Genomic DNA, 22,315 nt, shown 5'->3' with positions numbered 1-22,315 from the left:
CTGTGAAGGAGCTGAACCCCCTCACTTATAGCGCTGGGATATAAAGGAGGAACCGCGTCTCCGGAACGGATGAGCGATGTCTGGGGGCGGGCGGCATCGGCTGCGGTACGAGACAAAGCCCTCGTGTTGTCCGCACACTGCAGCGCGTACCGGGCCGGGGCCATCGCTCCCTGCCGCACACGTGGTGCTCTGCTGCTATAGCACCGTCTGTAATCCGGGCTGGAGACATCGGGGGATTATGTCGGTTATAGACCGTGTACGTCAGAGCTGGAGGGATCGCTGCACTGTTGGCTCTAGGTAGGGGATAGATCAGTGTAGACTATAGATCCCGGAGAGATCGGACCGGAGATCGGACCTGAAATCGCCTGTGGCATCGGCAGATTACATTGGCTACATGTTCATCATCTCGGGGCTGCAGGAATCGGTAGATAATCAGGGCTGCACGTCGTTGAGAAAGGTGGATCATATCAGTTGTGGAATCGGCAGATATTAGCCATGCTGCCTAGTCCTCACATTGGGGTGGAATGGATCGGTAATTACATTAGCTATGGAAAGGGTGGGATCGGCAGATAACATTGGGTATATATCTTGCTCCCCACACCAGGGCTGCAGGGATCGGCAGATAACATTGGGTATATATCTTGCTCCCCACACCAGGGCTGCAGGGATCGGCAGATTACATTGGGTATATATCGTGCTCCCCACACCAGGGCTGCAGGGATCGGCAGATTACATTGGGTATATATCGTGCTCCCCACACCAGGGCTGCAGGGATCGGCAGATTACATTGCCTATACATCGTGCTCCCCACACCAGGGCTGCAGGGATCGGCAGATAACATTGGGTATACATCGTGCTCCCCATACCAGGGCTGCAGGGATCGGCAGATTACATTGGCTATACATCGTGCTCCCCACACCAGGGCTGCAGGGATCGGCAGATTACATTGCCTATACATCGTGCTCCCCACACCAGGGCTGCAGGGATCGGCAGATAACATTGGGTATACATCGTGCTCCCCATACCAGGGCTGCAGGGATCGGCAGATTACATTGCCTATACATCGTGCTCCCCACACCAGGGCTGCAGGGATCGGCAGATTACATTGCCTATACATCGTGCTCCCCACACCAGGGCTGCAGGGATCGGCAGATTACATTGCCTATACATCGTGCTCCCCATATCAGGGCTGCATGGATCAGTATTGTTATGGATTTTGTGGGATCGGCAGATTACAGCAGGAGACACCTCGGGCTGGCGGAGACGCGCCGTTACCGTGCCTGGAGGGCTGATGGATGGCGCCGGTCGGCAGATGCTGTAATGTAGATGAATTAGGGCCATTACCTGTCCTCATTGATGCCGCACATGCGGACCCGCTCATTGCTCATCCAGCTATGCACGTTCCCATAGAGGGGGGTAGCGGAAAGCATGTCGCCCCCTTAGCAGTGCAGTCTCCTTGTCGTCCGTGTGTCCCCTGTGCGGAAACAGAGAAGGAGAGAAGCGGTGAGATCGGCTGCAGCGCACAGGCTCCGCCGGCGGCCGCGCTCCCCCGGGTCGTTAATAAGCGCTGCTCGGGAGGGAGCTCAGCCGCCGCTAATCGCTCAGGGACATTCCCAGCAATGGAGGGTGACGGGGGCGATGCAAATGGAGGTCGTCACTAGGTCAAGGGAAAAGCAACTTACTCGCTGATCTCATTAACCCGCTCCACGCTGGAGCCATTTGTCACACGCAATCACGTCCTCCCCGCGCAGTCACTCTGCGGCCTGTAGCACTTATTGCTGTCATTATCAGGCGGCTGCTGTGCCGGCTTAACCCTTGCGGCGCCCTGCGCTCCGTACCGGGACCACACAGACATCGGCGCGATCAAGGACTTTGCTGCCATTAACCCCATCCTGGCTGCAGGAAGAACAATGGCCGTTGTGTGTAATGCGGGCGGGGATGAGCTGCGAGTGGGAATATTTATGGCCGTACATCGGCTGCGTCTTTATACACGAGCCCCGCGTGGAGCCGCACGTGTATAAATCACAGGCGTCTCCTGATAGATGACCTGTCAGCGCGGCGGAGATCGTGCGGCTCCGGAGCGGCTGGGAGCAATGACACGGCCGGGAGCAGCACGATCAGCGCGGGGAGAGCGGGAGACAGCGCAGCCGGCCAGGCACGTAATGGGGGCGCAGTCTGGTGGTGGTGGAGCGCAGTGAGTCTGTGGTGGGGGGCGCAGTGAGTCTGTGGTGGTAGGGGGGAGCAGTCTGTGGTGGTGGTGGTGGGGGGTGCAGTCTGTGGTGGTGGGGGGCGCAGTCTGGTGGAGAGGGGGCAGCCTGTGGTGGGGAACACAGTCTGTGGTGGTGGAGGAGGGGGGCTCAGTCTGTGGTGGGGAGGCGCAGTCTGTGGTTGGGGGAGCACTCTGAGGTGAGGGCAGCAGTCTGGTGAGGGGGTGCACTCTGAGGTGGGGCAGCAGTCTGTGGAGAGGGGGTGCACTCTGAGATGGGGGCAGCAGTCTGTGGTGAAGGGGTGCACTCTGAGATGGGGGCAGCAGTCTGTGGTGAAGGGGTGCACTCTGCGGTGGGGGCAGCAGTGTGTGGTGAGGGGGAGCACTCTGCGGTGGGGGCAGCAGTCTGGTGAGGGGGTGCACTCTGAGGTGAGGGCAGCAGTCTGGTGAGGGGGTGCACTCTGAGGTGGGGGCAGCAGTCTGTGGTGAGGGGGTGCACTCTGCGGTGGGGGCAGCAGTGTGTGGTGAGGGGGTGCACTCTGAGGTGGGGGCAGCAGTCTGTGGTGAGGGGGTGCACTTTGAGGTGGGGGCAGCAGTCTGTGGTGAGGGGGTGCACTTTGAGGTGGGGGCAGCAGTCTGTGGTGAGGGGGTGCACTCTGCGGTGGGGGCAGCAGTCTGTGATGGGGTGCACTCTGAGGTGAGGGCAGCAGTCTGGTGAGGGGGCAGCAGTCTGTGGTGAGGGGGTGCACTCTGCGGTGGGGGCAGCAGTCTGTGATGGGGTGCACTCTGAGGTGAGGGCAGCAGTCTGGTGAGGGGGCAGCAGTCTGGTGAGGGGGTGCACTCTGAGGTGGGGGCAGCAGTGTGTGGTGAGGGGGTGCACTCTGAGGTGGGGGCAGCAGTCTGTGGTGAAGGGGTGCACTCTGAGGTGGGGGCAGCAGTCTGTGGTGAAGGGGTGCACTCTGCGGTGGGGGCAGCAGTCTGTGGTGAGGGGGTGCACTCTGAGGTGGGGGCAGCAGTCTGTGGTGAGGGGGTGCACTCTGAGGTGAGGGCAGCAGTATGGTGAGGGGGTGCACTCTGAGGTGGGGGCAGCAGTGTGTGGTGAGGGGGTGCACTCTGAGGTGGGGGCAGCAGTCTGGTGAGGGGGTGCACTCTGAGGTGGGGGCAGCAGTCTGTGGTGAAGGGGTGCACTCTGCGGTGGGGGCAGCAGTCTGTGGTGAGGGGGTGCACTCTGAGGTGGGGGCAGCAGTCTGTGGTGAGGGGGTGCACTCTGAGGTGAGGGCAGCAGTATGGTGAGGGGGTGCACTCTGAGGTGGGGGCAGCAGTGTGTGGTGAGGGGGTGCACTCTGAGGTGGGGGCAGCAGTCTGGTGAGGGGGTGCACTCTGAGGTGGGGGCAGCAGTCTGTGGTGAAGGGGTGCACTCTGCGGTGGGGGCAGCAGTCTGTGGTGAGGGGGTGCACTCTGAGGTGGGGGCAGCAGTCTGGTGAGGGGGCAGCAGTCTGTGGGGAGGGGGCAGCAGTCTGTGGTGAGGGGGTGCACTCAGGTGGGGGCGCAGTCTGTGGTGAGGGGGTGCACTCAGGTGGGGGCGCAGTCTGTGGTGAGGGGGTGCACTCAGAGGTGGGGGGCGCAGGCTGCTTGATCCCAAAAGCAGTTGCTCTTGCAGTTCAGGACAGGCGCACATCACCGGGGATTAGCGACCCCGCGGGTGGCGCCGCCTCGTCCATCTCTATACTGCGTGTATTGGATCACTGTGCCGCGATCACACGGTGTACGTGTCTGCAGCGGTGAGAGGTGGCGGCTGCGGGGTACGAGTGTGTACACCGCTAACATCTCAGCCAGGGCACCGTGACCCCGAGGCTCAGTCACCAGTGTGTGCCGCACTCCCAGGGAGAGGTTTCCCCAGTGGCCGGAGACCGTCCCCGGAGTGTGACCGCCAGGGACAGACACCAGTCAGTGACAGCACGGAGCCGTCTGTCCCTCGCTCTGCTCGGTGCGGCGGAGGTGTGAGCCCGCGGGTGACGTGTCAGGAACAAGCTGCGTCTTATTAACAGGATTATCGCAGCGCATGATTTATTCCAGGGCTGGAGTGTAATTGCTCCGGGGGGAGGGCGCGCTGCTAAATGCCGGGTTAATAAGTAAGAGGAGGGGGCCGCCCGAACATCAGTGCTGGAGGAGAGGACGTGGCGCTCCGGCTCTGCGCAGCAGCTGCTCCCCCGAGGCTTCACCCAGCGCAGATCAATAGCTCCACATTCCCCGGTGTCCGCGCGGCTCCGGCACATACACTGCAGCACTAATCCTCAGCCCGGGGGCGATCACAGGCGGCAGCCACATTCCAGGGGGCAACAAGCACCCGGCACTGGTGCAGAGCCCGGCTGTACCCACTGCCCGCAGAGCACCCGGTGTAGGACACCACTGCCGGCAGAGCACCACATGTAGCCCACACTAATGGCAGAGCACCACATGTAGGACACTACTGCCTGCAGAGCACCCGGTGTAGGACACCACTGCCGGCAGAGCACCACATGTAGCCCACACTAATGGCAGAGCACCACATGTAGGACACCACTGCCGGCATAGCGCCCGGTGTAGGACACCACTGCCGGCAGAGCGCCCGGTGTAGGACACCACTGCCGGCAGAGCGCCCGGTGTAGGACACCACTGCCGGCAGAGCGCCCGGAGTAGGACACCACTGCCGGCAGAGCGCCCGGAGTAGGACACCACTGCCGGCAGAGCGCCCGGTGTAGGACACCACTGCCGGCAGAGCGCCCGGTGTAGGACACCACTGCCGGCAGAGCGCCCGGTGTAGGACACCACTGCCGGCAGAGCGCCCGGTGTAGGACACCACTGCCGGCAGAGCGCCCGGTGTAGGACACCACTGCCGGCAGAGCGCCCGGTGTAGGACACCACTGCCGGCAGAGCGCCCGGTGTAGGACACCACTGCCGGCAGAGCGCCCGGTGTAGGACACCACTGCCGGCAGAGCGCCCGGTGTAGGACACCACTGCCGGCAGAGCGCCCGGTGTAGGACACCACTGCCGGCAGAGCGCCCGGTGTAGCCCACAACTGCCGGCAGAGCGCCCGGTGTAGCCCACAACTGCCGGCAGAGCGCCCGGTGTAGGACACCACTGCCGGCAGAGCGCCCGGTGTAGGACACCACTGCCGGCAGAGCGCCCGGTGTAGGACACCACTGCCGGCAGAGCGCCCGGTGTAGGACACCACTGCCGGCAGAGCGCCCGGTGTAGGACACCACTGCCGGCAGAGCGCCCGGTGTAGGACACCACTGCCGGCAGAGCGCCCGGTGTAGGACACCACTGCCGGCAGAGCGCCCGGTGTAGGACACCACTGCCGGCAGAGCGCCCGGTGTAGGACACCACTGCCGGCAGAGCGCCCGGTGTAGGACACCACTGCCGGCAGAGCGCCCGGTGTAGGACACCACTGCCGGCAGAGCGCCCGGTGTAGCCCACAACTGCCGGCAGAGCGCCCGGTGTAGCCCACAACTGCCGGCAGAGCGCCCGGTGTAGGACACCACTGCCGGCAGAGCGCCCGGTGTAGGACACCACTGCCGGCAGAGCGCCCGGTGTAGGACACCACTGCCGGCAGAGCGCCCGGTGTAGGACACCACTGCCGGCAGAGCGCCCGGTGTAGGACACCACTGCCGGCAGAGCACCCGATGTGGCGCACACTGCCGTGATGTGCATGTTGTCCATCTCCTCAGTGTAACGCTCCAAATGTAGTGACCCTGTATTCAGGCTCTGCACATAATGGATCGTGTCTCGGCTGCGCTTCCGATTTTGCGCAGGTTGTTTTTTGTAGAAATAAAATAGAGGAATCTTGTCACGAATCACGATACATTTACATGTGGCGGTTCCTGCAGTGTAAACGTCACCTATGCTTCTAGAAAATCCAAAGCAATTCCTAGTGGGGTCACACGTTGCGTATTTGGTGCTTGTGAATTCCGCAGCGTGTACTATGTATAGTGAATGTGCTTTATGTAGCTTGTCCACGGGCTGACTAAACACGCGGAATCCACAGATTGGTGTTATCGTGCACCCTACTATTCTCCGTGGGGACCTACATCTGGACGTTGCACTGCTGCTCTGGCTTTTTTGTTGCACATGTACACGTGTATAGAAACGCAAGAAAACTGCAGCTAGTGTACAGGAGACAGATGCAGAAGAGCACCAAGCACGCAATGAATGGACCCAGCGTAAAGCCGGTTCACATTAGCGCTTCTGTGCGCAGCGTATGATCCGCATGCGTCATAAGTACATATCTTTAAAGGGAACCTGTCACCCCCAAAATCGATGGTGAGGTAAGCCCACCGGCATCAGCGGCTTATCCACAGCATTCTGTAATGCATTCTGTAATGCTGTAGATAAGCCGCCGATGTTACCTGAAAGAGGAGAAAAAGAGGTTAGATTATACTCACCCAGGGGCGGTCCTGCTGCCGTCCGGTCCGATGGGTGTCTCCGGTCCGCTCCGGGGCCTCCTATCTTCATTCCATGACGTCCTCTTCTGGTCTTCACACCGCGGCTCTGGCGCAGGCGTACTTTGTCCTGTTGAGGGCAGTGCACAGTACTGCAGTGTGCAGGCTCCGGAAAGGTCAGAGAGACCCGGCGCCTGCGCTCTGCAGTACTTTGCTCTGCCCTCAACAGGACAAAGTACGCCTGCGCCGGAGTCGCGGTGTGAAGACCAGAAGAGGACGTCATGGAATGAAGATGGGAGGCGCCGGAGCGGACGTGAGACACCCATCGGACCGGACGGCAGCAGGACCGCCCCTGGGTGAGTATAATCTAACCTCTTTTTCTCCTCTTTCAGGTAACATCGGCGGCTTATCTACAGCATTACAGAATGCATTACAGAATGCTGTGGATAAGCCTCTGATGCCGGTGGGCTTACCTCACCATCGATTTTGGGGGTGACAGGTTCCCTTTAACATTGTGTATGCAGGGACATGCATTTGCATGCGTCGTTTCTCTGTGTGCGGCGTTGACATGTTGCATTTTTTGAGGCATCAAATAGTGCACAATCATGTGCATGTGGATGAGTGCATCAAAAGCACATTACTGTCTATGGAAACGCAAGGACATGCATACGCATGCGTACTTTAGACTGCGCATGTCCAGGAAATGATGTCACCAACTCCACCATGCACATAAACAACGCAAACACATTGAAACGCATGCACACGCAGGTTTTTTTGTGTCATGCGTAAGATGATACGGAGGCGTGTGCGCATGCAGATGACATACGCTGCATGCAGATGACATACGCTGCGCACAGACACGCTAATGTGAACCTAGCCTAACAAAGGTGAGTAGTGACAGGAACCGCAGCCCTGACCCTGTGTGTAAGGCTACGTTCACATTTGCGTTGTGCGCCGCAGCGTCGGCGCCGCAGCGCACAACGCAAACAAAAACGCACGCTAAAACGCTGCGTTTTGCGCCGCATGCGTCGTTTTTGGCCAAAAGTTGGACGCAAAAAAAATGCAACTTGATGCGTTTCTTGCGTCCAACGCTTGCGGCCATGCGGCGCAAAACGCAGCACAACGCATGTCCATGCGCCCCCATGTTAAATATAGGGGCGCATGACGCATGCGGCGCCGCTGCGGCGCCCGACGCTGCGGCGCTGACCGCAAATGTGAACGTAGCCTAAGTGTCCCGTCACCCAGGTGCCCAGCCTCCCCAGTGATCGCTCCGTCACCCAGGTGCCCAGCCTCCCCAGTGATCGCTCCGTCACCCAGGTGCCCAGCCTCCCCAGTGATCGCTCCGTCACCCAGGTGCCCAGCCTCCCCAGTGATCGCTCCGTCACCCAGGTGCCCAGCCTCCCCAGTGATCGCTCCGTCACCCAGGCGCCCAGCATCCCCAGTGATCGCTCCGTCACCCAGGCGCCCAGCCTCCCCAGTGATCGCTCCGTCACCCAGGTGCCCAGCCTGCCCAGTGATCGCTCCGTCACCCAGGTGCCCAGCCTGCCCAGTGATCGCTCCGTCACCCAGGTGCCCAGCCTCCCCAGTGATGGCTCCGCTATGTGGCAGATACCAGAGATAATGATCCGCTCGGCTCCGGAGGGCGCACACATGGCGGCGCACAGCTCTGCTCTCCTCCTGCTGTGCCCAGAATTACAGGCTCCCATTATTATTTTACAGCCTCCGCTGCAGACAGCCTCCTCTGTGACTTTCCTCGCAGCTGCAGGCTGCCGGATCGCTGACTACACCCTTTATGTTCCAGAACGGAGCGCAGCTCTCCGGCAGCCGTTTCTGGTACTGTGGTGCGGGCCGACACGCGATCCGACCTCTCCCAGAACCAGTGTGGGCGCACAATCCCGGATCTGGGAAGCCGCTGATCTTTCTCCACCACGCGCTGGGACTTGTAGTTCCCCTCCCTCCCTGATAGAGTTAATGCCCGGAGGACACATGACAGCTCGCAGCGCCGGGCGCAGTGTGGGGGAAACAGCTGCTTCCACACAATGATCGCATTTCTTACGAGCGCGATGCGCTTGAGCCAAACTATGCGCGGACTTGCTCCAGCAGGTCTAGTGTTTACGTCTCCCCACATCGCAGGCCGACAGGACACGGAGCGCTGCCAGAAGGCGCGACTACACCGTGGAATTGGCCCGGCACGGTACACGGCGCGCTCCGTGGGGACGCTCATTACTGCGCCAAATGTAGCGCTCACACACGGCCGGCCGCGAGCTAATTAACTCCAGAGGTCCCGGGCTGTCTGGGATCTCCCTGCGCCCGACACGTGCTCCTGTGGCAGGAGAAGAAGGATGGTCTCATCTGGAAGTCATCAAGTCTGCGCCCCATCAAAGTGACGCACACAAGTACGATCGGCGTCGGAGGAGATCACAGCTTGCACCTGAAGCACACAAGTACGATCTAGGTCCGCAGGAGATCACAGCTTATACCTGAAGCACACAAGTACGATCTAGGTCCTCAGGAGATCACAGCTTATACCTGAAGCACACAAGTACGATCTAGGTCCTCAGGAGATCACAGCTTGTACCTGAAGCACACAAGCACGATCTACGTCCGCAGGAGATCACAGCTTATACCTGAAGCACACAAGTACGATCTACATCCGCAGGAGATCACAGCTTGTACCTGAAGCACACAAGTACGATCTAGGTCCTCAGGAGATCACAGCTTATACCTGAAGCACACAAGTACGATCTACGTCCGCAGGAGATCACAGCTTGTACCTGAAGCACACAAGTACGATCTACGTCCGCAGGAGATCACAGCTTGTACCTGAAGCACACAAGTACGATCTAGGTCCTCGGGAGATCACAGCTTATACCTGAAGCACACAAGTACGATCTAGGTCCGCAGGAGATCACAGCTTATACCTGAAGCACACAAGTACGATCTAGGTCCGCAGGAGATCACAGCTTATACCTGAAGCACACAAGTACGATCTAGGTCCTCAGGAGATCACAGCTTGTACCTGAAGCACACAAGTACGATCTAGGTCCTCAGGAGATCACAGCTTATACCTGAAGCACACAAGTACGATCTACGTCCGCAGGAGATCACAGCTTACACCTGAAGCACACAAGTACGATCTACATCCGCAGGAGATCACAGCTTGTACCTGAAGCCCTCAAGTACGATCTACGTCCGCAGGAGATCATAGCTTGTATCTGAAGCACACAAGTACGATAGGGATCCGCAGGAGATCACAGGTTATACCTGAAGCACACAAGTACGATCTACGTCCACAGGAGATCACAGCTTATACCTGAAGCACACAAGTACGATCTAGGTCCTCAGGAGATCACAGCTTATACCTGAAGCACACAAGTACGATCTACGTCCGCAGGAGATCACAGCTTATCACTGAACCACACAAGCACGATCGGCGTCTGCAGGAGATCACAGCTTATAACTGAAGCACACAAGTACGATCTACATCCAGAGGAGATCACAGCTTATACCTGAAGCACATAAGTCCTATTGGCGTCCGCAGGAGATCACAGCTTAGTTATGCCAGCATAAGGTCACATTCACACATTCAGTAGTTGGTCAGTATTTTACATCAGTATTTGTAAGCCAAAACCAGGAGTGGAACAATCAGAAGAAAAGTAGAAAAGAAACAGGTCACCATTTCTGTATTTCTCACCTACTCCTGGTTTTGGCTTACAAATACTGAGGTAAAATACCGACTAAATACTGAAAGTCTGAATGTGGCCTAAAGCATCCATGAATCTTAGGACACGTTCACACGGTCAGTATTTACCTCAGTAACTGTAAACCAAAACCAGGAGAGGAACAGTCAGAAGAAAATAATAATAGAAACAGGTCAGCACTTGTGGATTTCTCACCCACTCCTGGTTTTCACTTACAAATACTGATGTAAAATACTGACCAAATACTGAATGTGGCCGTAATCTGGAGTTTTCTGAGCCCTTATTGCCCCAAGTGTATGTTCACACAATGTTTTATTTCTATCTTGTCCAAACACACCTATAACAAGTCACAGATGTTTTTTGTTTTTTTTTAGTTTTTAGAGTGAAAATTCTCCAAATCCTCAAATATGTGAGAGTTTCTGCTGGAAATACTTGGTGTGCACATACCCTTTTTATTTTGAGTATTGGGCATTTTTTCTGCTTCTATTGAATTCACAGGTCAAATTCTGGGGCTTTTTTGTCAGGCAGAAATGACTCCATAATTCCCATGTAGGTTTGTTCATACTGAGATGTTCAGGAGATTTGGAGGAAAAACCGTGGGAAACTCCAACTCCTCCTGACACATGCAGCAGTAAGACTCCATGTGGACATACCCTTACGGGTTTTTGCATTGATTCAAGAATGTTTTTTGTGGATTTTATGGCAGTATCTAGTACAAAATCCATGTAAAAAAAGCCTGTCTGTGTGAACATGGCCAAGTGATGTTCAAATATCGTTCCTCTACAGTCCACATGGTGCTGGTATCTCCTGGAGCAGAAAGCAGGACGTGGCCATGCTCGAGGCGTTTCTACTTGAAAACAACGCCTAAAATTGACTGGGGAGAAAACTGAAGCAGAAAGACCCCAAATACGAAACACAAAAAACGGCACAAAGGCCTCGTTCACAAGTCTGTGATTGTTCACATAGCAAAAAAAAAAAGTCACAGTTTCCCCCTGTACATTGGTGCAAGCAGTGTCCGTTCTGTACATCCGTATTGCTTCCGGTTTTTACATGAGAAAAATGTAATTTTAAGGGTTTGCCATCTTTATAACTGGATGAGGGAGTCACCACCCATACCAGCACCTGCCCTTCAGCTACTTACAATGAGGGGTGGGATCCGGCCGTTAGTGTGCTGGCCGATAGCATAAGGCCTCATTCACACGGGAGTTAGTGGTGCACAAGTGCTAGTCAGGCTTTTCACAGATTTAACCGGCACCTGTGACATTCTGGGGCTGCTCCCGTGGGTGGCCCAGTGACCTGCACAGACCCACACACACTTGTCTGTCTCGGATCAATCTCTCCAATGCAAGTGTGTGGGTCCTGAGAGAAGAAGTGGACGCCGTCTATGCCCCATGTCTGTGCCCTCTGTCCCATCTCTATGCGGTCTTTGCGCAGTCTCTGTGCAGTCTATCCTGTGTCCCTTCACTGTGCGGTCACTGTGTAGTCTCCGTGCAGTCTCTCGTGTCCCTTCTGTGTGCAGTCTGTGCCTTGTCTCCGTGCAGTCTGTCCTGTTTCTGTGCAGTCTGTCCGGTGTCCATTCTCTGTCCCGTCTGTGCAGTCTATCCTGTGTCCCTTCACTGTGCGGTCTCTGTGCAGTCTGTCCTGTGCCCTGTCTCTGTGTCCAGCGTGTGTCCCTGTGCAGTCAGTCCTGTCTCTGTCCAGACACTGTGCAGTCTCTCCTGTCCCTTCTGTGTGCAGTCTGTGCCTTGTCTCCGTGCAGTGTGTCCTGTCTCTGTGTCCAGCGTGTGTCCCTGTGCAGTCTGTCCTCTTTCTGTGCAGTCTGTCCTGTCTCTGTCCAGTCTCTCGTGTCCCTTCTGTGTGCAGTCTGTGCCTTGTCTCCGTGCAGTCTCTCCTGTTTCTGTGCAGTCTGTCCTGTGTTCCTTCTCTGTGCCCTGTCTCTGTGTCCAGTGTGTGTCCCTGTGCAGTCTCCGTGCAGTCTCTGTCCTGTCTCCGTGCAGTCTCTGTCCTGTCTCCGTGCAGTCTCTGTCCTGTCTCCGTGCAGTCTCTGTCCTGTCTCCGTGCAGTCTCTGTCCTGTCTCCGTGCAGTCTCTGTCCTGTCTCTGTGCAGTCTCTGTCCTGTCTCCGTGCAGTCTCTGTCCTGTCTCTGTGCAGTCTCTGTCCTGTCTCCGTGCAGTCTCTGTCCTGTCTCCGTGCAGTCTCTGTCCCGTCTCCGTGCAGTCTCTGTCCCGTCTCCGTCCTGTCTCTGTGCAGTCTCCGTCCTGTCTCTGTGCAGTCTCTGTCCCGTCTCCGTGCAGTCTCTGTCCCGTCTCCGTCCTGTCTCTGTGCAGTCTCCGTCCTGTCTCCGTGCAGTCTCTGTCCCGTCTCCGTGCAGTCTCTGTCCCGTCTCCGTGCAGTCTCTGTCCCGTCTCCGTGCAGTCTCTGTCCCGTCTCCGTGCAGTCTCTGTCCCGTCTCCGTGCAGTCTCTGTCCCGTCTCCGTGCAGTCTCTGTCCTGTCTCCGTGCAGTCTCTGTCCTGTCTCCGTGCAGTCTCTGTCCTGTCTCCGTGCAGTCTCTGTCCTGTCTCCGTGCAGTCTCTGTCCTGTCTCCGTGCAGTCTCTGTCCCGTCTCCGTGCAGTCTCTGTCCTGTCTCCGTGCAGTCTCTGTCCTGTCTCCGTGCAGTCTCTGTCCTGTCTCTGTCCTGTCTCCGTGCAGTCTCTGTGCAGTCTCTGTCCCGTCTCTGTGCAGTCTCTGTCCCGTCTCCGTGCAGTCTCTGTCCTGTCTCTGTGCAGTCTCTGTCCTGTCTCCGTGCAGTCTCTGTGCAGTCTCTGTCCCGTCTCTGTGCAGTCTCTGTCCCGTCTCCGTGCAGTCTCTGTCCTGTCTCCGTGCAGTCTCTGTCCTGTCTCCGTGCAGTCTCTGTCCTGTCTCTGTCCTGTCTCTGTGCAGTCTCTGTCCGGTCTCCGTGCAGTCTCTGTCCCGTCTCTGTGCAGTCTCTGTCCCGTCTCCGTGCAGTCTCTGTCCTGTCTCCGTGCAGTCTCTGTGCAGTCTCTGTCCCGTCTCTGTGCAGTCTCTGTCCCGTCTCCGTGCAGTCTCTGTCCCGTCTCTGTGCAGTCTCTGTCCTGTCTCCGTGCAGTCTCTGTCCTGTCTCCGTGCAGTCTCTGTCCTGTCTCCGTGCAGTCTCTGTCCTGTCTCCGTGTAGTCTCTGTGCAGTCTCTGTCCCGTCTCTGTGCAGTCTCTGTCCTGTCTCCGTGCAGTCTCTGTCCTGTCTCCGTGCAGTCTCTGTCCTGTCTCCGTGCAGTCTCTGTCCCGTCTCCGTGCAGTCTCTGTCCTGTCTCCGTGCAGTCTGACAGGAGAAGACATTGTGGCCAAGTCTCGGGCTGATGTGCGCGGTCTGAATTTGCCTTTATGGTAAAACATTGACCAAACTTTCAGGAAACTGATGAAAACGCTGATGAAACTTGGGACAGTTTTTCGCGCATGAGAAGAACCACTCAGTTGTGAATTGGCCTTAATTTTCATCTGTGTGTCAGAACAAGATAGGACATGTCGCCACAAAAACAACCCACAAGTGAACAACCCCACAGGCTGTAAACCGTGGGATTCTAGCCATGAAATACCGAGAGCCCCGCCGGCAGTGTGAATGCGGAGGTCTCTTGCTCAGAACCGGCCTCCGAGGACCCTAATGGACGTCCCATGTATGATAACGACACGGTATATGGCCGCAATACTAAATCAATTGTCGCAGCCTGAATTGCAGGAAATGTCGGGCCGGCCTGTCACGCGCGACTATAGGATATAAGCCAGGACGGAGGTTCCCGGCAGACGGACCACGGACTAGCTGGGGGTGATGCCGGTCACGTCCCGTGTTGTCTCCGCGGCAGGACTGGCACGGCGCCCTCACAGGCAGACGACCTGGCAGCACAGTTTGGGTTGTGAGGGCCACAGCGGGGAGCAGAAGTGTCTGCCAGGCGCAATTTACTGCCGTCTGTGACGTGATTCTCCTTAGCATACAAATCTCACAATTGCGGAGACCGCGCCATTGTAGGGAACCAGGAGTCAGAGCCAGAAGTGGATAATGGCCGGTAATGATACTGGGACCTAATGTCTGCTGGCAGTGCCGGCTCGGCCGGGGAGTGATGTCTGCTGGCAGTGCCGGCCCGGCCGGGGAGTCATGTCTGCTGGCAGTGCCGGCCCGGCCGGGGAGTCATGTCTGCTGGCAGTGCCGGCCCGGCCGGGGAGTGATGTCTGCTGGCAGTGCCGGCCCGGCCGGGGAGTCATGTCTGCTGGCAGTGCCGGCCCGGCCGGGGAGTCATGTCTGCTGGCAGTGCCGGCCCGGCCGGGGAGTCATGTCTGCTGGCAGTGCCGGCCCGGCCGGGGAGTGATGTCTGCTGGCAGTGCCGGCCCGGCCGGGGAGTAATGTCTGCTGGCAGTGCCGGCCCGGCCGGGGAGTGATGTCTGCTGGCAGTGCCGACCCGGCCGGGGAGTGATGTCTGCTGGCAGTGCCGGGGACAGCCGGCCCCGTCCTACTGAGGAGTTGTCAGTTGTCGCCCCGGGCGGCAGTGCTCAGGCCGGACCTCTGGCGACACATGATAATGGCCATGTCCTCCGTGAGAGGCTCGTACCGCTCGTCCTGTGCTGTCAGGAGCTCCGCGGCGCTCCCCGTCCAGAGCCTCGTATAATGAGCGCCGTATAAAGAAGGTCACAGCAGCCATAAAACGGGGCAATTAGTGTTTTACAGCCGCCGCGGCTCCGCGCACAGCAGCGATAATTACCTGTGAGCGGAGACTGGCGCTGACGCCCGGCCGGAGACACCGACAGCTCATATACTTTCCGAACAAGCCCGCGCCCCGTGCCCTCCGCTCCGAGGTCAAAAGTGCAACAACGCACGATCGTCCAGTCGGAAAAACCGCCGATCCCGCGCCGCCATCCATCACTCATTAACCCGATCATCCCCGGTCGTGCCACGGCAGCTGACTGACGGCAGAACACGGAGTCCTCCGGTGATCGCAGCAGCGCACACTTCACTCCTAACCCGACACGTCCTGCCCCCGGGATTATACCGCGAGCTTCCCCGGAGCAGGCGCTTAACCCCTCGCTGCCCGCAGCCCCGCACGCCAGGAGCCTTCCATTACTCCTCGTTAATAATTCAGCTCGGCGGATGCTCCGCTGTCTCCTGCCCGCACACAAGATTAATGATGCCCTGCTGCAATCAGCGGCGCCGCGGGAGCCTCCGCCGGAGATCGGGGTCACACATTAGCGGGCGCTTTATCCGTCCTCACACATCACCGTGCCCGGAGCTGTCAGTGCTGCCATCCGAGGGGCACGGCGACTCCCCGAGACAAAGCATCACCGTGTGCGGGGCTCCAGGCACACACATCGCGCCGCGATCGTCCTCTCCGGCATTACATAGCCTGCTCCGGTGACGGACGATCAGTAGTACATCGCTCAGCGCACATTCTCACAGGATGCGACACCCCGGGACTTTCCCCGAGAGCCAAAACTACCCCCCACCCCATCGTGGCGATCAATGACACGCAGCAACCTGCACAGAACACACTGCGATTCCCGATCAATGCGACCACATCGCTGCGATAGATCAGAGGCAGCAGCCAGAAGAACTTCTCACAGACACAAGAACACGACGTGCGAGAGACCCCCGGAACAGCGATCGCCCACCAGACACTGGCACCGCACACAATGGAGGCGACCTGCTCCTCCCGGACAAGTGCGGGGATTCTCGGAAACTCGGAAACTCCCCGCCGCGCACAGCCAGCACCGCAGTCCCCGAGCCGCCGACCCCCGTGCCTCCGACCCCCGTGCCTACCTGCGGTGCCGGGGTCGTCTTCGCAGCGGAGCCTCAGGCAGCAGAGGTCTGTGTCCGGCACTGATCCTCCTTGTAAATCCCGGTGAGAATAAGGCAGTCCATCCGTAGCATCCTGCCACATAAGGGCTGACCCGTCCGGCGGCAGTGATCGGTCCCGCGGCAGTGACCCGTCCGGCAGCAGTGATCGGTCCGGCGGCAGTGATCGGTCCCGCGGCAGTGATCGGTCCCGCGGCAGTGATCGGTCCCGCGGCAGTGATCGGTCCCGCGGCAGTGATCCGTCCGGCAGCAGAGATCGGTCCCGCAGCAGTGATCGGTCCCGCCGGCAGAGCCCGGTCTCCGCGCTGCTCTCTCCAGACGCGCAGCGGACGCACTAAAGTTTATTATTGTTATTTGCAGGCTGGTGCGCACAGCGGAGCGAGCAGTGATCCGTCCCTCCCCGGGAGGAGGAGGCGCCGCTGCTGCCTGGCTGGGTGGGGGGTGGGTTAGCGAGGTCAATCTCCGAAGCCCCCAGGAAAGAAGAAAGATGAGCGGTGGGAGGTGGCAGCAGGAGCCGCGCCAGCCCCCTCCCCCTCCTGCTTCCTCCCTCTACTCCCCCGGTGTTAGCTGGGGAGCGGCGGCGGCTGTGGGGCCGGGGAAGCGGTTCGCAGAGGGGAAGCCCGGGGCAGGAGCCGCACGGAGGGCGCAGGCCGCTAATAATGCGCCACACGTGCGCCTGACAGTGTGACAGCGCCGAGCAGCCCGGCAGTGTGCGCCGTCCTACGTGATGTCCCGCTGACACTCCCCAGACAGGCGGCAATTACCTTCCACCCATCCCCCTCGTTCTTCCTGCCTGTCTCCCCATCGTGTCCTCATTACACACACGGCGCTCAGGGCTGCGCTAATTCTTTCCATCCTCAGTGTAATCTCTCTTCCTGTGTAACGGTCTCTTTCCTCTGCGCAGCACGTCTGCCTGGGAAGATCGCGGGCGGCTGCGAGGACCCCACGAACAGGTGCCCACCCGAGCATTACCGGCAGACCCCAGATAGCAATCAGCAGTGTAGGGCAGGCTGGTGACGGAGGAGACGGGAGCAACATCATCTATCTATCTTCTATTATCTATCTTCTATCATCTTAAAATATCTATTCATTATCTATTCTATCCAGTACCTATTATCCATCTTCTATTCTATCATCTATCTATTATCTATCTATCTATTATCTATCAGTATCTATTATCTATCTATCTTCTATTATCTATTATTTATCTATGTATTATCTATCTATCTATCTATCTATCTATCTATCTATCTATCTATCTATCCAGTATCTATTATCTATCTTCTATTATCTATCTATCTTCTATCACCTATCCAGTATCTATTATCTATCATCTATCTATCTTCTATTATCTATCATCTATCTATCTATTATCTATCTTCTATTATCTATCTATCATCTATTATCTATCTATCTATCATCTATCTATCCAGTATCTATCTTCTATTATCTATCCATCATCCATCCATCCATTCAGCATCTATTATCCATCTTCTATTCTATCATCTATCTATTATCTATCTATCTATTATCTATCAGTATCTATTATCTATCTATCATCTATCTATCCAGTATCTATCTTCTATTATCTATCCATCATCCATCCATCCATTCAGCATCTATTATCCATCTGTTAATCTATTATCTATAGCTGTCTACACACGGAGCGCAGTTGGGGGAGAGGAGCCCCCAGGATTATGTGATGCGATCAGTTGATACATTGTTACATTTAACACTGAATATTCTGCATGTTGTCACAATGACCCCCATATACGCCGGCCACATCATGGTGCACACATCGGGGCAATCCGTTTAAAGCTCGAATTTTCACGTGGCAGAATTGTTCCACGCAGAACCGTGGCAAAATCACGAGCTTGTCGTGTCCGGCTGCTTTTCCTGTGCTCGTAGATCCGCTGACTGCAGGCGACGCAGGGGCTTCATGTGCGCGTCTCAGCGACACTTGTGAAAATCATGCGTGTTTGGCCTCAGTTCTGCGTGGCATGCTGCGGCCTGTCAATGTGGCGCTGCTTCTGTCCTATCACCCGCATTACTGCAGATCTATGAGGGGCGGAAGCACGACCACCTAAATATAAGGACTCCTCACCGGAGGAAGCATGGTAGATGAACCGGTGGCCCCAATCATGGAGCGATGGCGTATAGCGGGGTATGCCATTATTTCTGGCTGCCTGGACCTCTGCCAGTTCTGAGACTGAAGGGGCCTAAGGCTTGTGCCTAGCGCGGGGTCAGACATGATAGGCTGACCGACAATTCATCCAGAAGACGGGTCTCTGACAGTCTGTGAGATCACAGTGCACTCAGATGTCATCCGAGTGCGGCCTGATGTTTTCTCGCCCACTGACTTGCAGTGCCGATTTTACTCGGAGGGTCACGTCTCCGTACACATGTAAATGGCTGCATGGACTGTAGGAATGTCATGTGAAAATCAGCTAGCCCTCGTACGCAAAACGCGGCAGTGTGAATGAGGCTTTACCCTGCGGCGCTGTCAGATAGCGCACCGGAACCGGACTGGTGTGACCCAGCACTAAAACACACAGATGGCCTTGCGCTCTGTTCACATATGCTCCGGTTTCTCCAAGATGCAGCCCCATCACTTATAGTAGAGCGTTTTCACAGGATCATTAATAATTGCAGGAATATTTTTCACGCCAAATGTGACGGAGATGCCCGATCCTCAGCCTCAGGAGTGATAAGACTAATCACTGAGCCAAACATGTGAGCCATCCACAGACCATACCTTGTGCTGAGACCCCCAGACTGTGCACCCTGAGGGGCAGCCCCTGGGATTAGCTCCCGGCCGCAGCGATCCGCGGAGATTTCTATCCTTGAACTTCCTCGCTGGCTCCGAGACTCGTTTGAATGTGAACGCGGAGAATACCGTATATACCCGAATACAAGCTCTCCCCGAGAGACACGGCAGAAGAAAGGAAATCCTGCGCTCTGCCAGGCTGCAATGTACTGGTGCGTACTGAGGAGCTCGGCCCCGGCCCTGAGGAGCTCGGCCCCGGCCCTGAGGAGCTCGGCCCCGGCCCTGAGGAGCTCGGCCCCGGCCCTGAGGAGCTCGGTCCGGCACTGAGGAGCTCGGCCCGGCCCTGAGGAGCTCGGCCCCGGCCCTGAGGAGCTCGGCCCCGGCCCTGAGGAGCTCGGCCCCGGCCCTGAGGAGCTCGGTCCGGCACTGAGGAGCTCGGCCCGGCCCTGAGGAGCTCGGCCCCGGCCCTGAGGAGCTCGGCCCCGGCCCTGAGGAGCTCGGCCCCGGCCCTGAGGAGCTCGGCCCCGGCCCTGAGGAGCTCGGCCCCGGCCCTGAGGAGCTTGGCCAGGCACTGAGGTCGTCACATCTCCTTATTACTGGTGTAAGAGTATGAACACACGGCTTATTGTAGGGAATCGGGCTGTCCATCACCAGACAGCAGCTGGGAATCATTGTCCTAATACCCCGACTATTACACGGCAAATTATACCGAGATGAGGCAGTACCGATAATTCCTGCTTCACCATAATTCATTTAAGCCCCTAACAATTGATGCTGCAGTGTCGGTAGCCCCTATAATTGGCGCTGCAGTGTAGGCGGTAGCCCCTATAATTGGCGCTGCAGTGTAGGCGGTAGCCCCTATAATTGGCGCTGCAGTGTAGGCGGTAGCCCCTATAATTGGCGCTGCAGTGTAGGCGGTAGCCCCTATAATTGGCGCTGCAGTGTAGGCGGTAGCCCCTATAATTGGAGCTGCAGTGTAGGCGGTAGCCCCTATAATTGGCGCTGCAGTGTAGGCGGTAGCCCCTATAATTGGCGCTGCAGTGTAGGCGGTAGCCCCTATAATTGGAGCTGCAGTGTAGGCGGTAGCCCCTATAATTGGAGCTGCAGTGTAGGCGGTAGCCCCTATAATTGGCGCTGCAGTGTAGGCGGTAGCCCCTATAATTGGCGCTGCAGTGTAGGCGGTAGCCCCTATAATTGGCGCTGCAGTGTAGGCGGTAGCCCCTATAATTGGCGTTGCAGTGTAGGCGGTAGCCCCTATAATTGGCGCTGCAGTGTAGGCGGTAGCCCCTATAATTGGCGCTGCAGTGTAGGCGGTAGCCCCTATAATTGGAGCTGCAGTGTAGGCGGTAGCCCCTATAATTGGCGCTGCAGTGTAGGCGGTAGCCCCTATAATTGGCGCTGCAGTGTAGGCGGTAGCCCCTATAATTGGAGCTGCAGTGTAGGCGGTAGCCCCTATAATTGGCGCTGCAGTGTAGGCGGTAGACCCTATAATTGGCGCTGCAGTGTAGGCGGTAGCCCCTATAATTGGCGCTGCAGTGTAGGCGGTAGCCCCTATAATTGGCGCTGCAGTGTAGGCGGTAGCCCCTATAATTGGCGCTGCAGTGTAGGCGGTAGCCCCTATAATTGGAGCTGCAGTGTAGGCGGTAGCCCCTATAATTGGAGCTGCAGTGTAGGCGGTAGCCCCTATAATTGGCGCTGCAGTGTAGGCGGTAGCCCCTATAATTGGCGCTGCAGTGTAGGCGGTAGCCCCTATAATTGGAGCTGCAGTGTAGGCGGTAGCCCCTATAATTGGAGCTGCAGTGTAGGCGGTAGCCCCTATAATTGGCGCTGCAGTGTAGGCGGTAGCCCCTATAATTGGAGCTGCAGTGTAGGCGGTAGCCCCTATAATTGGCGCTGCAGTGTAGGCGGTAGCCCCTATAATTGGAGCTGCAGTGTAGGCGGTAGCCCCTATAATTGGCGCTGCAGTGTAGGCGGTAGCCCCTATAATTGGAGCTGCAGTGTAGGCGGTAGCCCCTATAATTGGCGCTGCAGTGTAGGCGGTGGCCCCTATAATTGGCGCTGCAGTGTAGGCGGTGGCCCCTATAATTGGCGCTGCAGTGTAGGCGGTGGCCCCTATAATTGGAGCTGCAGTGTAGGCGGTGGCCCCTATAATTGGCGCTGCAGTGTAGGCGGTAGCCCCTATAATTGGAGCTGCAGTGTAGGCGGTAGCCCCTATAATTGGAGCTGCAGTGTAGGCGGTAGCCCCTATAATTGGCGCTGCAGTGTAGGCGGTGGCCCCTATAATTGGAGCTGCAGTGTAGGCGGTAGCCCCTATAATTGGAGCTGCAGTGTAGGCGGTAGCCCCTATAATTGGCGCTGCAGTGTAGGCGGTAGCCCCTATAATTGGAGCTGCAGTGTAGGCGGTAGCCCCTATAATTGGAGCTGCAGTGTAGGCGGTAGCCCCTATAATTGGAGCTGCAGTGTAGGCGGTAGCCCCTATAATTGGCGCTGCAGTGTAGGCGGTAGCCCCTATAATTGGAGCTGCAGTGTAGGCGGTAGCCCCTATAATTGGCGCTGCAGTGTAGGCGGTGGCCCCTATAATTGGCGCTGCAGTGTAGGCGGTGGCCCCTATAATTGGCGCTGCAGTGTAGGCGGTGGCCCCTATAATTGGAGCTGCAGTGTAGGCGGTGGCCCCTATAATTGGCGCTGCAGTGTAGGCGGTAGCCCCTATAATTGGAGCTGCAGTGTAGGCGGTAGCCCCTATAATTGGAGCTGCAGTGTAGGCGGTAGCCCCTATAATTGGCGCTGCAGTGTAGGCGGTGGCCCCTATAATTGGAGCTGCAGTGTAGGCGGTAGCCCCTATAATTGGAGCTGCAGTGTAGGCGGTAGCCCCTATAATTGGAGCTGCAGTGTAGGCGGTAGCCCCTATAATTGGCGCTGCAGTGTAGGCGGTAGCCCCTATAATTGGCGCTGCAGTGTAGGCGGTAGCCCCTATAATTGGCGCTGCAGTGGGGCTGGAGAGCAGGCCCTGCCACCATCACTCGGGCTTGCACCTTGTACCGGTGACTCAGGGCTGTGTGCTGACGGAGGTGAGGGCGGGCGGCTGCTCGCCTTTGTGTGAGCCCTGTGTTCCGCCTCTCTCGCCCCCGCTGCCTGTGCCCTCCTTTGCCGCTCTCCTCCCTCTCCAGCTTGGCATGCCGCCAGTTTCCACTGTCTATGGCCTCAGAGTCCTCACCAGAGCTGCAGGCAGCTCCCAACACCTCTCCCTGTTCTGTACATGAGCGCTTCACTCCCGTTAACCCTCTCACACTGAGCTCGCAGCCTGAGGCTCATAACCACCTCGAAACCCGGCTCCGACACCATTAAGTGGCTGCTCCCTTCCATCCCGGGAGGATGTGCCGGAAAC

At 57.5% G+C, this 22,315-nt stretch overlaps 1 protein-coding gene across 3 annotated transcripts in view; it reads right to left on the bottom strand.

Annotated features, from left to right (window-relative positions):
- Window positions 1–22,315, bottom strand: part of BCOR (BCL6 corepressor) — a 179,043-nt gene that overhangs the window by 30,966 nt on the left and 125,762 nt on the right. The window contains exons 1-2 of one of the 3 annotated variants that reach the window (XM_077294764.1): window positions 16,128–16,571; window positions 1,345–1,474 (exon numbers count right to left, since the gene is read on the bottom strand). In XM_077294764.1, the coding sequence (XP_077150879.1) occupies window positions 1,345–1,430 (86 nt within the window). In that variant the 5' untranslated portion in view covers window positions 1,431–1,474; window positions 16,128–16,571. Of the gene's footprint in view, window positions 1–1,344; window positions 1,475–16,127; window positions 16,572–22,315 lie in introns of those variants that run through there. The other 2 variants (XM_077294762.1, XM_077294763.1) reach the window with 2 other exon arrangements.

The sequence above is a fragment of the Ranitomeya variabilis genome, chromosome 3 (assembly GCF_051348905.1).
Source record: "Ranitomeya variabilis isolate aRanVar5 chromosome 3, aRanVar5.hap1, whole genome shotgun sequence".
NCBI lineage: Eukaryota > Metazoa > Chordata > Amphibia > Anura > Dendrobatidae > Ranitomeya > Ranitomeya variabilis.
Note: the sequence above shows the minus strand (reverse complement) of the source record. Positions and strands in the feature narration are given on the sequence as shown.